Source organism: Gekko japonicus, unplaced genomic scaffold (genome assembly GCF_001447785.1).
Source record: "Gekko japonicus isolate JY-2015 unplaced genomic scaffold, Gekko_japonicus_V1.1 scaffold76, whole genome shotgun sequence".
In the NCBI taxonomy this organism is placed as follows: Eukaryota; Metazoa; Chordata; class Lepidosauria; order Squamata; family Gekkonidae; genus Gekko; species Gekko japonicus.
This window is the reverse complement of record NW_015166420.1, coordinates 523065-539211: the sequence shown is the minus strand read 5'-3', so window position 1 is coordinate 539211 and position 16147 is coordinate 523065. Positions and strand designations below refer to the sequence as shown.

Genomic DNA, 16147 nt, shown 5'->3' with positions numbered 1-16147 from the left:
TACAAGAACTCGTGGGCACTCCATGAAATTGCTGAGCAGTCGGGTTAGAACGGATAAAAGGAAGTACTTCTTCACCCAAAGAGTGATTCACACATGGAATTCACTGCCACAGGAGGTGGTGGCGGCTACAAGCATGGACGGCTTCCAGAGGGAATTAGATAAGCATATGGAGCAGAGGTCCATCAGTGGCTATTAGCCACGAGGTATAGATAGGGACTCTGGGGCAAGTGATGCTCTGTCTTTTTGGTGCTTGGGGGGGGGGGGTAAACAGTGGGAGGGCTTCTAATGTCCTGGCCCCACTGGTGGACCTCCTGATGGCACTGGTATTTCTGGCCACTGTGTGATACAGGGTGTTGGACTGGATGGGACTTTGGCCTGATCTAACATTGGCATCTCTTATGTTCTTATGACCACTAGCCTGATCCAGCAGGGATCTTCTTATGTTCTTATAAACCTCTGAATCCCAGAGCCAGGAGGCAACATCAGGGGAAGGCCTCGATCTCTGTGCCCTGTTGTTGGCCCTCCAGAGGAACTGGTTGGCCACTGTGTGAGACAGGATGTGGACTAGATGGACCACTAGCCTGATTCAGCAGGGCTCTTCATATGTCCTTATTTTTGGCCACTGTGTGACAGAGTGTTGGACTGGATGGGCCGTTGGCTTGATCTAACATTGGCTTCTCTTATGTTCTTACGTTATGTAACAGGAAACTTGCTAACAGTCGGGAAACTTGCTAACATTACAAAATGGGACTTGCTGGAGCTCAGAAGTGACCAATTACCTCGGCAAAATGATACCCGACAAAGAACAACAGTGGTGAGAGAACATTCTGCGCATGCACACAGTAACACTTAGTTCTGGAACTCAGACCTGGATGGTCAAAGTCCTGCGTTTTACTTTTTGCACCTCTCCACGCTCAAGACAGTGCATGCCTTCTAACATTTCATAGATGAAATCAGGGATATGCTTGTGGGATACTCTAGTTTTCATACCAACTAAGGAGATCACTTGGGGTGCAAAGAAAACAGAGGACAGATATTTTATAAGGATTGTTTCTGTTGCTGTTGGAATATGCATGGCCTCAAGATACACAGCATCCTTCATCATGCAAAATATATAGGTAGCTATGATCTCACTTATTATTTCTGAAGAAGTGTGCATGTCCACAAAAGCTTATACCCAGAGTTAAACTTTGTTGGTCTTAAAGGTGCCACTGGAGTCAAACTTTGTTTTATTGCTTCAGACCAACACGGCTACTCACCTGACTCATTATTTTTGGCTGCTTTCTCCACCTGTGTGCACATTTTTGAATTCTTCCTTGAGAATATCTACTGGCGCTTTCACAAAAACTGAATAATGCACTTCCAATCCACTTTGCAACTGGATTTTACTGTGCAAAACGACAAAACCCACTTGCAGACGATTGCTAAAGTGGGTCGAAAGTGTGCATTCGTAACCAGCTTTTTGTTCAATTTATACAGAGCTCTTAGGGAATATCGCCATTTACAACCACAGTGATGCTCTTACTCTCCCTGTGACAATAAGCTACCTTTCCACCCCACTATTAGGAACATTCCACAAGGATAAATTAGACTCGATAGGGCACCAGAGAGCAAGCATCTGGAGGTGGAAAGCTACTAAACAGCAGTTAGCAGTTTCACAGAGGGGCAATTAAAGTACAAGGAAAAGAAGATTAAATATTTGCTGCTGGCTTTATTGATCAGCTGCCAGCGCTGGAAGAGATAAAATAAATATGCAGCAGCTGACAATAAAGGAGTTCCAAGCAGAGCTGAAAGGGAGATTTCTCTTTTTTAAAAGAAGGAATGGGGAGAATATGGCTGGTGCAATACTGGGATGACATTTAGTTGTAGGAGATGGGAAATCTTTGCTTTGCATTAGTGTTCATAGGGTAATCTTAGAGAAGGCGCCATTTCCGACCTCAGAGGGTTCTGGAGGATAAAATGAGACATTTCTGGAAGGACAGGATGGAAATGTGAAGGAATGAAAATATACATACACTGGCAGTGACCCACGTGGTTTTACTAATTCCACCAGGGTTGCCAGCTCTGGGTTGGGAAATACCTGGATTTGGGGGGGGGGTGGAGTCTGAGGACAGCAGGATTTGGGGAGGGGAAGGACTTCAGTGGGACACAATGCCACAGAGTCCACCTTCCGAGGCTTTCATCTTCTCCGGGGGAACTGATCTCTGTCACGTGGAGATCACTTGTAATCCCAGGAGATTTTCGGTCATCACCTGGAGGTTGGCCACCCTACGCATCATACAGAACCTGGTTCTCATACCCAGACCATTCAAATTAAGTAACACCTGTGCATTGGTTACCGTCTTCCATACTGCCCTAGAATTCATAGAATCATAGAGTTGGAAGGGGCCTCCAGGGTCATCTAGTCCAACCCCCTGCACAATGCAAGAAATGCAGAAATACCTTCCCCCACACACACGCTGTGACCGCTGTTCCACGCCCAGAAGATGGGGAAAAAAACCCCTCCAGGATCCTCAGCCAAACTAACCTGGAGAAAAATGGCTTCCTGACCCCAAAGTGGTAATCGGTGTTTCCCTGGGCGCGTAAGAAAGGGCCACGAGAAATGAGCAACTGATGCAACCCTTCCTGCCCCCTCCCCTCGTGATATGCCTACATTCACAGAATCAGCATTGCTGTCAGGTTGGAGGTTTTGAAACAGAGGCTAGATGGCAAAGGAGGAGAGCCTACCGCTTCCCGAGGAAACCCGTTGTGCCCACAGTTTCCCCAACTGTTGTGCCTACAGTTTTCCCCGCCCTGTTCAGTTCTGCTCAGCTTCAATTTAGGAAAGACACTCGATCACGGGACTACTGCCGTGAGTTTCGGGATTCTCCCAAATCACATTTGCTTTGGTTTCAGCGTTGGTCTGTGGAAACACCCAAGTGAAAGCACAGCTGCCGAAAAGTGCGGGATGTGTCACACTAAGGGCACGCCTTTATCCTAATCAGTCTGACAAGAGTCACTCAGAACAATGGAATTACCACCTTCTGCCGTATCACAGCTGAGATCCTAGGCAGCTCAATCAGGACCTGCAATAATGAGTTTCCTTGGTGGGCCCAGAAATCAGCAAAGGATCGCACAAGGGGTGGATTTCATTCCCCATAACAAGCTGCAGGCGGGAGGAGTATATTTAACCTAAAGATTGTTTTCCCAGTGCTTAATGATTAAGGATAACCTTTCATTAGGATAGTCATGGGTCATTGCGTTCCGCTTTCTCTACAGTAGGAACATAAAGCTGCTGAAAAGCAGAGAGCCAGTAATTATAATTTAACAGAGCCTAAGATGCGCTGCGTGGAGCTGCGGTGGCTCAAGTGGTTAAGACGCTGGACTGCAGGCTGTGGAAGGTCGGTAGTTCAGCAGTTCGAGACCCGGGTGCCGCATGACGGGGTGAGCTCCCGTCTCTAGTTCCAGCTCCTGCCAACCTTGCAGTTTGAAAGCAAGAAATTGCAAGTAGATAAATAGGTACCACTTCGGTGGGAAGGTCACAGCGTTACGTGCGCCTTGGTGTTTAGTAATGCCGGCCACATGACCACGGAAACGTCTTCGGACAGCGCTGGCTCTTCGGCTTTGAAACGGAGATGAGCACCGCAACCCTAGAGTCGGATTTGACTGGCTTTCGGGCAAGGGAAACCTTTACCTTTAAGATGCGCTGCAAAAGCAGATAGCATGTTTCCCAAATTTCTAATAGCCAAAGCACTCCCCCCCCTGAATTAATTTTGGAGACACACATTGCTTTGATACCCAAAGAGGGCATAAAGGTACAAGCTATCTACTCTGAGTCCTCCCTTCTATGTGTTTCTATTTTGTAATTCTGCTGTATTAGGAGTGACTGAGTGATCCACTCATACCTGATGCAATACAGTAGAAATCACACCCAGTAGTTGGGAAGAAGGAATGTTTACAACTGGATATCACGCAGAGACATGGCGGGCAGCCTCTTATGTGAGCTGGGTGTTTTGGACTCATAGGTGCTTTTCCCATTATTTTTCTTAGCAGTTCTTTCCTAGCACACTGTTTTGGAACTGCTGGTATTCTAGAGTGGCTAAATCAAATATATTAACATATAGAAAATTACAAATCAGAATGTCACCGTTTTCCAGGATGTGTGGTGACTTGCAGGCATACCGTATCAGATGTGCGTTCACAAGAAACGTGAAAACGGCTGGCGCTATTCAAATGTATAATCATACCCATAATGTACCTGATGTTCCCTAATCATTGGCAGTGACTGAGGAAAGTTTGGGCTTTCTGAAGGGAAGAAGGTGGGGAATTTTCAAATGGCTTCTTCCACCTGGCTCTCACACCCCCTCGACACACCACCTATTTTGGTGTTTCCACAACTGCACACCCACATGTAATTAGACACCCTCCAGGCCGTTAAGTAGCTGCTAGATTTCATCTTTCCAGGGTTCCCAGGCTTCTCAGGCCAATCGGAATCCAGCACCCGCCTGCTTTGTATAAACCGTGGGTTACAAGGTATACCCAGTTTTGCTAGATGGCAGCTACAGATAGTGTCCTAGTTGGGCTGGCAGAGATCTGATTAAAGATTGCTGGTGTGGGTTTATAGAGCAAAGTTTGTAGACTGGCAGAGGCTGCAATAAAGGCGCATCCTAGGAAAGTAATTTATTTTAGCGGACAAATAAAAGGGTATGGCACAAAATGGGAAAATGAGACTGGGAAGGTACGGTTGTCTTAAGGTTGCCAAGCTCCAGGTGGCACCTGGAGGTCTCCCGCTATTACAGTTGACCTCCAGGTGAAAGAGATTGTTTCCCTTGGAGAAAATGGCCGCTTTGGAGGGTGGACTCTATGGCATTGTATCCTGCTGAGGTCCCACCCCTCCCCAAACCCCACCCTCCCCAGGCTCCACCCCCAAACCTCCAGGTATTTTCCCACCCAGGGCAGGCGACCCTAGGTTGTCTGGTTCCCCCAAACGGAGCAACCATGCTCTGACCTAGATCAAGAATTTCTGAACTTGCTGAACAAGAGAGCCAGTTTGGTGTAGTGGTTAGGAGTGCAGACTCTAATCTGGGAGAACCGGGTTTGATTCCCCACTCCTTCACATGCAGCTGCTGGTGTGACCTTGGGTCGGTCACAGGTTCTCTTAGAGCTGTTCTCTCAAGGGCAGTTCTCTGGAGAGCTCTCTGAGCCCCCACCTACCTCAAAGGGTGTCTGTTGTGGGGAGGGGAAGGAAAAGGGATTGTAAGCCACTCTGAGGCTCCTTCAGGTAGTGAATGGCAGGGTATAAATAAAATATCCTCCTCCTCCTCTGATAAAGACTGAACGACTGGGTATATTACAAAGATACCACACTGTCCTATTCACATATAACAGTTAGGTCGTTCTGATTCATTTCAGATAAAACTCTAGTTCGCCCGCCAGTCCACAATTGTGGCCATGTTCATAGCGTAAATCCTTTACAGGTGTGTGTGTGTGTGTTTTTAATGCAGTTCCACATAAACCACTGACTTCAGATATATGCACTGGCTAAGTACTACACATGTGTTACCTGTCAGAGGTAATATTATGTGGTTTGAGTTGCCTAACTGAGAACTCCATAACCTTCCTCCCTTCCATTTAAAGGAAAAAACATATACATTTCCCCTTTTCAGCTTTTGTCTGAGTTATCAGAATGTAGGGCATATCACACAACTGACACAGAGTTCCTAATGTTCTTCCACACACAACGTAGAAAAAGCTCAGATTTGGGACAGAATTTGCCCACGACTAGCTGCCAATACTCCCTCTAAGCTGTGGAGCCTTGTGAGCAGGGCTATTTTTGGGCAGGAACACACAGGAACGGAGTTCCGGCTGGCTCCTGAGTTGGCCACACCCAGCAGGAACTCATTAGGATTGGCTACATTAGGGGTGTGTGGCCTAACATGCAAAGGAGTTCCTGCTACAAAAAAGCCCAGGGTTTTGACAATGAACAAGGTAAACAGAATAAGAAGCAAAAGGTGGGTGTGGCTGGATGACCACGCTTCTGGTAACATGGGGGTGCGGCCTAATATGCTAATGGACTGTGCTGTCAAGGGTGTGGCCTAATATGCTAATGAGTGTCTGCTGTTGGGTGTGGCCTATTATGCTAATGAGTTCCTGCTGGGCTTTTTCTACAAAAAAAGCCCTGCTTGTGAGCAAAAATTCTACTTTGTGAACGACGAGCATTAAAGTTGTGAGCGAGCGATTTGGCTACTGCATAAATTAGTTTGCTCTGGAGCCATCCCTTCCTGAGCGAAGACAACAATGTGTGAGCTGGAGGCTATAAAACTGTGAGCTAGCTCACACTCACTCAGCTTAGAGGGAACATGCTAGCTGCTTGTTTGAGAGGTCTGGAGTCTTCCCAGAATGACAACTGATCTGCAGACCACAGAGATCAGTTCCCCTGGAGAAAATAGCTGTTTCGGAGGGTGGACTCTATGGCTTAAAACCCCACTGTGGTCCCTCACTCCCCTCCCCAAACTCCAGCTTCCCCAGGCCCCAGCCCCAAATCTCCAGGAATTTCCCAATCTGGAACTGGCAACCGTACATTCTGATGTAGGGTTGCCAGCCTCCAGGTAGGGCGTGGAGATCTCCCGCTTTTACAACTGATCTCCAGCTGACAGAGATCAGTTCCCCTGGAGAAAATGGCTGCTTTGAAGGGTGGACTCTACGGCATAGTACTATGCTGAGGCCCCTCCCCTCCCCAGACCCCGCCCTCTCCTGGCTCCACCCCCAAAGTCTCCAGGTATTTTCCAACCCTGACCTGGCAACTCTATTCTGATGACTCAGACAAAAGCTGAAAAGGAGACATTTATATGTTTCTTCCTTTCAATGGGAGATATCAAGGTTGTGGAGTTCTCAGTTTTAGTTAGGCAACTCAAACCACATAATATTACCTGTGACAATTTACCTCATAAGGGTGAATTAAGGCCTGAATAGGGCAGAAGGGGGGCAGATGGGTGGGTACATGGGGTTGGGGGCAGAGTTTCCAGTACCAGCATAAACATGTCTCCGTGTTTGCATAACACATCCTGAAATTCATAGTGCATTCTACGCGCACAGATGCCAAGTGGTGCCTAATTGTGCATGATAAACAGGGGACGCCAGGGCCTAGTTCACGCCTTACTCCCACAGAGGAAATCTGAGGTAATAATAATTTCCCTCTCATTACTTATCAAAGGTATTGCATTTTGGAACCCCCACACGCATCTTACATTTTATTTTATTTTTATTCTTTTGTCTGAGGGGGCAGTGCTCAGGTTAACCTGTTTCCTGGGTAAACTTCCTTCCCTCAACAAGCAGCTATTCACCTCAGAGCTAAAATGCACCCCGTCAGGAAAATATCTGAGGAAATGGCTAAAACACCCCTCACCTTCTCCCCGTTTATTTAGCTATTTATATCATGGCTTTTCTCCCCAGTGGGGACCCAAAACAACAATCCTGAGAGGTAGGTCAGGCTGAGAAAGAATTAATGGCCTGACGTCACCTAGCAAACTCCAAAGTGGGGATTCGAACCTGGGTCTCCCAGATCTCAGACCAAAGACTCAAACTAGTACCACGCCGGTATACCGAGTCAATCCTATGCAAACTAATCTGAGAAAAGTTAACTCCCAGTGATCAAAGTGGGACTTAAGTCTGAGTAAACACACATAGCTGATCATGTGTCTTTGCCTGTCATCTACTTTGGCCTGAGGTTTTGAGAAACGCCTCAGGCATTGCCTCTGTGGGGAAACGCGGCCAATAATTTGTTTAAAATATTTCAGGGATATCACAGGATTTGCTTCATAGATTCAAATCCCCATACAGTTGTTTCTAAAGTGCATGAACAGAGCTCCGACTGATGCTTTGCCTTTCAAAAATAATAGTTAAGAAAATGAAATACTGTCAAGCTCTCAAGCAGCAAACACTCAGGTATCTGTATTTAAATATAAAAAAGAAACCAGTTTTGTGCTTTATTTTCAGTACTATCCCCCCTCCCCGCACTGTTTAACATTTGCCATGCCAGACCTACATTCCAATTAATCTCAGTGGAGGTTTTGATGCTTTTTGATTTCTCTCAGCATTTACATGAGTGAATTTTGAAAATCAGTTCCTCTCCAGGAACGAGGCCTGAACACATCTTGTTTTGCTCCGTCTCAGCCTACAAGCGAGACAAGTTAAAAATTAAACTCCTTTAGACCCCGGCTAGGAGAAGTTGGAGTGACTTAGAGTTTAATCATCAAGGACAACTGCCGAACAAGAAGGATGTCAACTTTGGACAGGCTGTTGCGTCAGGGAAGGGCTCTAAACAGTGCCCCTCCCTGATAAACAAAAAAGGAAGTTTTTAAAAAAGGTAATCTGGATTCCTCCTGTGTCTTTGTCATACCCAAATTGTTTTTTTTATTATTATTATTATTTGTTTCAGGACATGAGCAACTGGACTTGGGAAATACTGCAAGACAGGATGTACAGGCCAGGCCAGCAGTCACGGCCTAAGCTGCGAGTTCAAATTTTCTGCCTTCGCCTCAGGCAAGTTACTGATACTTCCTTCTGCCTCAGGCACTAAGGACACCAAGAATGTTAAGAAACTGTTTTCGGTGTACAGTAGAGTTACCAGATGTCGTCTTTTTAGAGGACATGTCCTCTTTTTTGTGTGTCCATCCTCTTTTGGGCTCTTTTTACAAAACTGATGCAAATGTCCTCTTTTTGGGTTGGAGGGTTAGGAATATTCCAAGTTAGGAGCAATTATCATGCCTTAAAGAGTAGGGGTATTTCAAATGAGATCATTTGTTTGAAGTAGTCAGTTGAGAAATATATCCTCTTTTTTGCTTTTCAGAATATGGTAAGCCTAGTGTACAGTGGTGATAAGGGGGCAAAATGTATTATATATAACCCTCATAGACACAACCTTTGTACATTGCTTGTCTTCTGGATTCCATTGCAGTAGTAAAAACTGATTATATGCAGTAATACAAATTGCTTTTATCCCGCCTTTCCTTCAAGAAAAAGGAGGAGGAGGAGGAGGAGGAGGAGATTGGATTTATACCCTTCACTACCCAAAGGAGTCTCAGAGTGGTTTATAATCTCCTTTCCCTTCCCCTCCCCACAACAGACATGCTTTGAGGTAGGTGGAGCTGAGAGAGGTCTCTCCAGAACTGTCCTTGAGAGAACAGCTCTGAAAGAACTTATGACTGACCCAAAGTCACCCCAGCAGCTGCATGTAGAGGCGTGGGGACTCAAACCCAGTCCTCCCAAATCAGAGTCCGCGCTTTTTACCACTACACCAAACTGGCAATGTACGTAGTTCCCCCATCTTCCATTTTATCCTCACAACAGCCCTGTGAGACAACTTAGGCTGAGAGGGAATGACTGGCTAAGGGCAACACCAGACATGACATTCTCTCCAGATATTATCATCTCCCCAGCAGGGATCTGAACCTGGGTTTCCCTGGTCCTATTCCAATAATTTAAGCTGTCCATAACATTGTCTGTTCCCTGTTTGAAGGGGGGGGGGGGGCATAAAGACTGCTTATATGATTACCCCAAGCAGTTCTGAGGGACCATTTGATACTAGGAAAACAACAGAGGACAGTACGGTGGCCAGCTCCACCTTGGGGAATTCCTAGACATTTGGGAGCAGTGCATGTGGTGGGGGAAGTTGGCAGGGGGTTTAAGCTAGAATCTATAATTCTGTGAGAACTGGAGGTCCCACCTGGAGGTTGGGGGGGGGGGAAGGGTGGCCAGATACAGGTTGGGAAACTCCTGGAGATTAAGGGATGGAGCCTGGGGAGGACAGGGACCTCAGTGGGGTACAATGCCACAGAGGCCACCCTCCAGAGCATCCATTTTCTCCAGGGGAACTGATCTCCGTAGCCTGGAAATGAGCTGTAATTCCAGGGGTTCCCCAGGACCCACCTGGAGGCTGGCATCCCGATGTCTCTGTCTTGTGTGCTCCCTATAGCATAGAACACTCTTCCTCCTAAAGAACATATGCATTGGTGGTAGCTGTAGCCAGTTTGGTGTAGTGATTAGGAGCGTGGACTCTGGGAGAACCGGGTTTGATTCCCTGCTCCTCCACATGCAGCCAACTGGGTGACCTGGGGCTAGTCATGGCTCTCTCAGAGCTGTTCTCTCAAGAGCAGTCCTTGAAAGAGCTCTCTCGGCCCCACCGACCTCACAGGCAATGCTCCCTCTAAGCTGTGGAGCATTGTGAACAAAAATTCAACTTTGTGAGCGACTGGCATTAAAGTTGTGGGTGAGCAATTTGGCTACTGCATAAATTAGTTTGCTCTGGAGCCATCCTTCCTGAGCCAAGACAAAAGTGTGTGAGCCGGAGGCTAAAAAACTGTGAGCTAGCTGACACTAACTCAGCTTGGAGGGAACACTGCTCACAGCTTCCCTCTAAGCAGTGGAGTCTTGTGAGCAAAAATTCTATTTTGCGAGCTACTGGCATTAAAGTTGTGAGCAGGCGATTTGGCTCCTGCATACATTTGTTTGCTCTGGAGCCCTCCTTCCTGAGCTGAGACAAAAATGTGTGAGCCAGAGGCTAAAAAACTGTGAGCTAGCTCACACAATCTCAGCTTAGAGGGAACACTGCTCACAGGGTGTCTGTTGTGGGGAGGGGAAGGGAAAGGAGATTGTAAGCCACTCTGAGACTCCTTCGGGTAGTGAAGGGCGGGGTATGAATCGAATCTCCTCTCTTCTTCTTCTTGTGAATATAGAACGAAACAGATCAACCAGTCAGCCTACTAAACGTAAAGGTGCCATGACATCAAGGGAGGAACGTCTCCCACACTCCAAGCCTAGAGTGATTTGAAGAAAAGGTGTGTGCAGAGGGGAATCTTTCCCTTCCAGAAGTCCCATTTGACCCTGCCTTGCTTTGTGGCTGTGCACACTGTCCATGGCCCTGTTCTCCTAAAATGGTTGTGGTGGGTCAGGAAATTCCTGGCGATTTGGACTTGGCGCCTGGGGAGGGTGGGGTATGGGGAGAGGAGGCATCTCAGCAGGGTATACTGCTGCCCAGGGCTTTTTATTTATTGGGAAAAGAGGTGCTGGAACTCTCAAGAGGGGAATGAAGTTTTCAGTCTGTATAACCGAAAACTCATGAACTTTTAAACATCGTAAAAGGAATTCTGTCAAAGAGGTTCCGGAACTCCGTACTGGCGTGTTCCCCCAGGAAAAAAGGCCTGGCATTACTGTCCTTGAGTCCACCCTCCAAAGCAGCCATTTTTAGGGTTGCCAAATCTTATTTACTCACTGGCGGGGGAGCGTTTGCTCGGTCCGGGAGCTGACTGCGGATGCACACGCGCAAAGCACGCGCACGCCGCCAGAACGTCACTGGAAGGGATGCAGCTTTGGGGGGTGGAGTTCCCCCCGGGGCCCGATTCCGCCGCGGCGGAAATCAGGCCTCCAAAGCGGGGGGGAAATTCACCCCCCGGGGGGATTTGGCAGCCCTAGCCATTTTCCTCTAGAGGAACTGATCTCTGTCATCTCAAAATCAGTCGTAATGCCAGATCTCCAGGGCCCACCTGGTGACTGGCAACCCTAGTTACGGTGGCCCTGTGCTGTAACTCCCCCCTCTTAAGAATACAGGAGCTCTTTCATGGTACGGAACAGACAGCCCTCTCTAGGAATTATTCTCAGGTAGGGCTGTGTTTGGCTACGGGTTTCCCAGGTGCTAAGTGACTGGGTGCAACCTCTCCTTGCACCCCCGAGAAGAATGACTCAGCCATGCTTCATCCACTGACTAGTTTCCTGACTTTTCCAAAGAACAGGGAGAGCACTATGATCCCTTTTCCAACCACCCTTCTTCTCCACCTTTTCGTGCCCAGAATTCCTGACTTACAGGTTGGGGACAGAGCTCTGTCACCATCTCCACCCACAGAAAGGCAGCGTGAGAACTAGGAGGACTCGGTCCCCGTTCTGAATTCTTCCTGCAGAAATTCGGGCTGTGAGCGGACTAATCTGTGTAGTTTAGATACGGGTAATTAACAGTTTGCACGTCCTTACAATGAATGTGGCAGGTCCACTGGCTGACGGATGGACACATTGCACTTTCACTATGAAACCAATGCTGAAGACTCGCTCCAATTCTCCCAAAATAGGACTGAAAGATCTTGAATATACCCCTTCTGAACAGGGTTGCCAGCTCTGGGTTTGGGGGATGCCTGGAGATTTGGGAGGTGGAGCCTGGGGAAGTTGCGATTTGGGGAGGGGAGGGGAGGGACCGGACCTCAGCAGGCTATAATGCTATAGAGCAGGGGTGGCCAAACTGCACACTTCACGTGGCTCTTTCACACATATTGTGCGGCTCCTGGCAGGGCGAAGGGGAGGCATGCCTACGCGATCGATCGGCCTTCCCTTCCCCAGCCAGTGTTCCCCTCCCTGGGTAGGCTTGAAGTGTGGGGGAGGGAGCAGAGAAAGAAAGCAACTTTAACTTTAAATGCATCCTCAAAGCGCCCCTCCCCCGTCAGCCAACTTGGAGAAGGCATTTGTCTCTTTAAATCCCTTCTCCAAGCCAAGCTGGCTGGCATGGGGGCATTGGGGGGGGGGGGTTTGGAGAACACATTTAAAGTTGCTTTCTTTCCACCTCTCTCTTTCTCTCTTAAAACAAATAAATATGATTAGCAAACAAAAAAAATATCATTGGACAAATAAATATCATTATCAGTATCATGTTTTTACCTTTTGTTTCTATTTCTGGCAGTCTCACTTTAATGTTAGTAAAAAGCAAATTTCCATATTTTCCGATAAAAATGTGAGTGTAATATAGTTGTTAATGTTTCGCTGCTCTCAAACATCTGACATTTGTTCTATTGGCTCTTACATTAAGCAAGCTTGGCCACTCCTGCTATAGAGCCTACCCTCCAAAGCAGCCATTTTCTCCCGGGGAACTGATCTTGGTGGTCTGGAAGTTAATTGTAATAGGCCCAGGGCTCTTTTTGTAGAAAAAGCCCAGCAGGAACTTATTAGCATAATAGGCCACACCCCTGACATCACAGCTCATTAGCACATCAGGCTGCACCCCCATGTTGCCAGAAGTGTGGTCATCCAGCCACACCCACCTTCCCCTTCTTATTCTGTTTACCTTGTTTGTTGTCAAAACCCAGGGCTTTTTTTTGGAGCAGGAACTCCTTTGCATGTTAGGCCACACACCCCTAATGTAGACAATCCTAATGAGTTTCTGCTGTTGGGTGTGGCCTGTTATGCTAATGAGTTCCTGCTGGGCGTGGCCAACTCGGGATCCAGCCGGAACTCCGTTCCTGTGCGTTCCTGCACAAAAATAGCCCTGGGCAGAAGTGTAATCATGGCATTGTTTCCCACAGGGTTCTCAGTTCTGGGTTGGGAAATACATGGAGACTTTGGGGGTGAAGCTTGGGGAGGGAAGGGTTTGGGGAGGAGTGGGACCTGAGTGGGATATAATTCCATAGAGTCCAGCTTCCAAAGAAGCCATTTTCTCTAGTGGAACTGATCTCTGTTGCCTGAAGATGAGTTCTGATTCTGTGAGATCTCCAGGCCCTGCCTGGAGGTTGGCAAACTTACTTCCCCAAAGCCTCTGAAAATTGTAGTTCAATGAGGCAGCAGTCTCCACTTGAGATATCTCAATCATTCATTCCTATTCTTTATATTCCCCAAGGTGATCTGGCTGGCAGACTTTGTCTTCCCAAACAACCCATGAATTAGGTTAGGTTGAAAGCAAGACATGATTCACTCAAGATCGCCCCAAAATATATATATTATACTCCGAAAATCTTGTTGACCTCTAAGGTGCTACTAGACTCAAATCTAGCTGCTCCAAGATCACCCCAGTCCCCAAAGTTTCAGGCCCCCCTTTCCCCAGAATTCATATAAGAGAAGCCATATTGGATCAGGCCAATGGCCCACCCAGTCCAACACTCTGTATCACAAAGTGGCCAAAACCCAGGTGCCATCAGGAGGCCCACCAGTGGGGCCAGAACTCCAGAAGCCCTCCCACTGTTGCCCCCCAAACATCAAGAATACAGAACATCACTGCCCCAGACATAAGAACGTAAGCCATATTGGATCAGGCCAATGATCCAGCCAGTCCAACACTCAGGGGCCATCAGGAGGTCCACCCGCAAGGCCCGAACTCCAGAAGCCCTCCCACTCTTGCCCCTCAAGCACCAAGAATACAGAGCATCACTGCCTCAGACATAGTGTTCCATCTATGCCTTGTGGCTAATAGCCACTGATGGACCTTTGAGTATGGCATGAGAGTTTAATAGCTTAGACCAGTAGAGTAACCACATTACTATGTCGCCATAAAAGAAAAGAAGAAAGAAAGCAGCCTTTTGGTAACTTGGAAGTTTCACAGACTTATAATCATAGGACCACAGAACTGGAAGGGGCCACACAGGCCACCTATTCCAACCGCCTGCTCAATGCAGGATCAGCCTAGAGCATCCCTGACAAGGGTTTGTCCAGCCGCTGCTTAAAGACTGCCAGGGAGGGGGGGCTCACCACCTCCCTAGGCACTTATGGTGGCACAAAAGATTATGCCACAAACCTGTGAGTCTAAGGTGCAGTAAAACCAATTTGTACCAGCAACTGTGGCTTTAGACTTAGGGAGAGTTTTTGTGGCTTCAAACTACATCCACTCAGCCAAACACTGCCAGTTGCCTTTGTTAAGTCTCCATCTCTCATGAAGATAGATCCAGGTAGTCAGCCGTGTTGGTCTGAAGCAGTAGAATGAATTTAGAGTCCAGTGGCACCTTTAAGACCAACAAAGGTTCATTCAAGGTATGAGCTTTCATGTGCAAAGCACGCTTTTTCAAATACAGTGTCTATAAGTTTAGAACCTCATCTGCCATTCCAATGTATTTGGGAAAGTGTGCTTCACACACGAAAGGTCCTACCTTGAATAAACCTTTGTTGGTCTTAAAGGTGCCCCTGGACTCTAAATCGGCTCTCAATCTCTCAGACTCAGTTTTGTCTGAGGTAAAATAGGGATAATAGTGACTGATCTCACAAAGAGGACGCGAAAAACAAACAAGACTGCAGCATGGCATTAGCAGAGCATATATTATTAATAATAAGTCAGCCACCTCACAACCCACCCACCCCCCTAGGATCTGTGGCAATACTTGCCTTTCCGGGAATATACTGGAGTATCTTGTCTGAGGTGACGTCTCTCTCCTGTCCTGGTTCTAAACCAAAGAGGCCGGCCAGCTTTTTCTTGCTCTCTTGTCTACAAAGCAATAAAAAGGCATATTCATGTAAGATCAAGGCAAGCAAACAAAGGAAGCCGGGAGAGGCGCCAGGGTCAAATTAGCAAGTTTTGTCAGGAGCGTCTGAGGTGTCCAGGCCTTCTAAGTGTCCGGGCCTCATAAATCTCTGGCAATCAAGCACGTGAGAGGCTTAGCAGAGGCCGCTTGTTAGTTTTCTGGCTTTGTTTTATTTGTTCTCACACAAAGCAAGGCTTTTAGGCTGTAACTTCCCAAAATGGATGGGCTGGTAGTTTGGGAGGATTTTGTCTTCCTAAGGACAGAGTTAAGGTGAACATAAAATAAAAATAAGTGTTGTTCCAAATTGCAACGTTAATCTGACACCTTCCCCCCCCCCTTTACAGCTGTACCAGCAGGACACAGACTTCAAGATCAGGCAGAGAAACCCAGAAAAGCAGAACAAAAGCCTCACTCGAAGGTGAGTTTCAGGAGGCCACAGTGTTTATAGAATCCTAGAATCATCGAGTTGGAAGGGGCCACACAGTCCATCTAGTCCAGTGATGGCGAACCTTTTAGAGACCGAGTGCCCAAACTGCGACCCAAAACCCACTTATTTATCGCAAAGTGCCAACATGGCAATTTAACCTGAATACTGAGGTTTTACTTTAGAGAAAACAACTCATACATTAACTTAAGATGATCCAAACAAAGTAAGGAAAGCAATCCCAAATGCTTTCATTTACTTAAAATTATTTGGCAGAGAATTCGACACTTTAATGATGGTCTGGGCCTGGCTGGGGCGATGGCACGCGTGCCCACAGAGAGGGCTCTGAGTGCCACCTCTGGCACCCGTGCCATAGGTTCGCCACCACTGATCTAGTCCAACCCCCTGCTCAAGGCAGGATCAGCCTGGCCCAGCCCTGACAAGTGTTGGTCCAGCCACTGCTCGAAGACTGCCAGTGAGGGGGAGC

General features: G+C 47.4%; 1 protein-coding gene across 1 annotated transcript in view; it reads right to left on the bottom strand.

Annotated features, from left to right (window-relative positions):
- Window positions 1-16147, bottom strand: part of PLEKHN1 (pleckstrin homology domain containing N1) — a 77502-nt gene that overhangs the window by 49824 nt on the left and 11531 nt on the right. Inside the window, 1 exon segment of the mRNA XM_015411678.1 lies at window positions 15100-15199. Within this exon segment, the coding sequence (XP_015267164.1) occupies window positions 15100-15199 (100 nt within the window).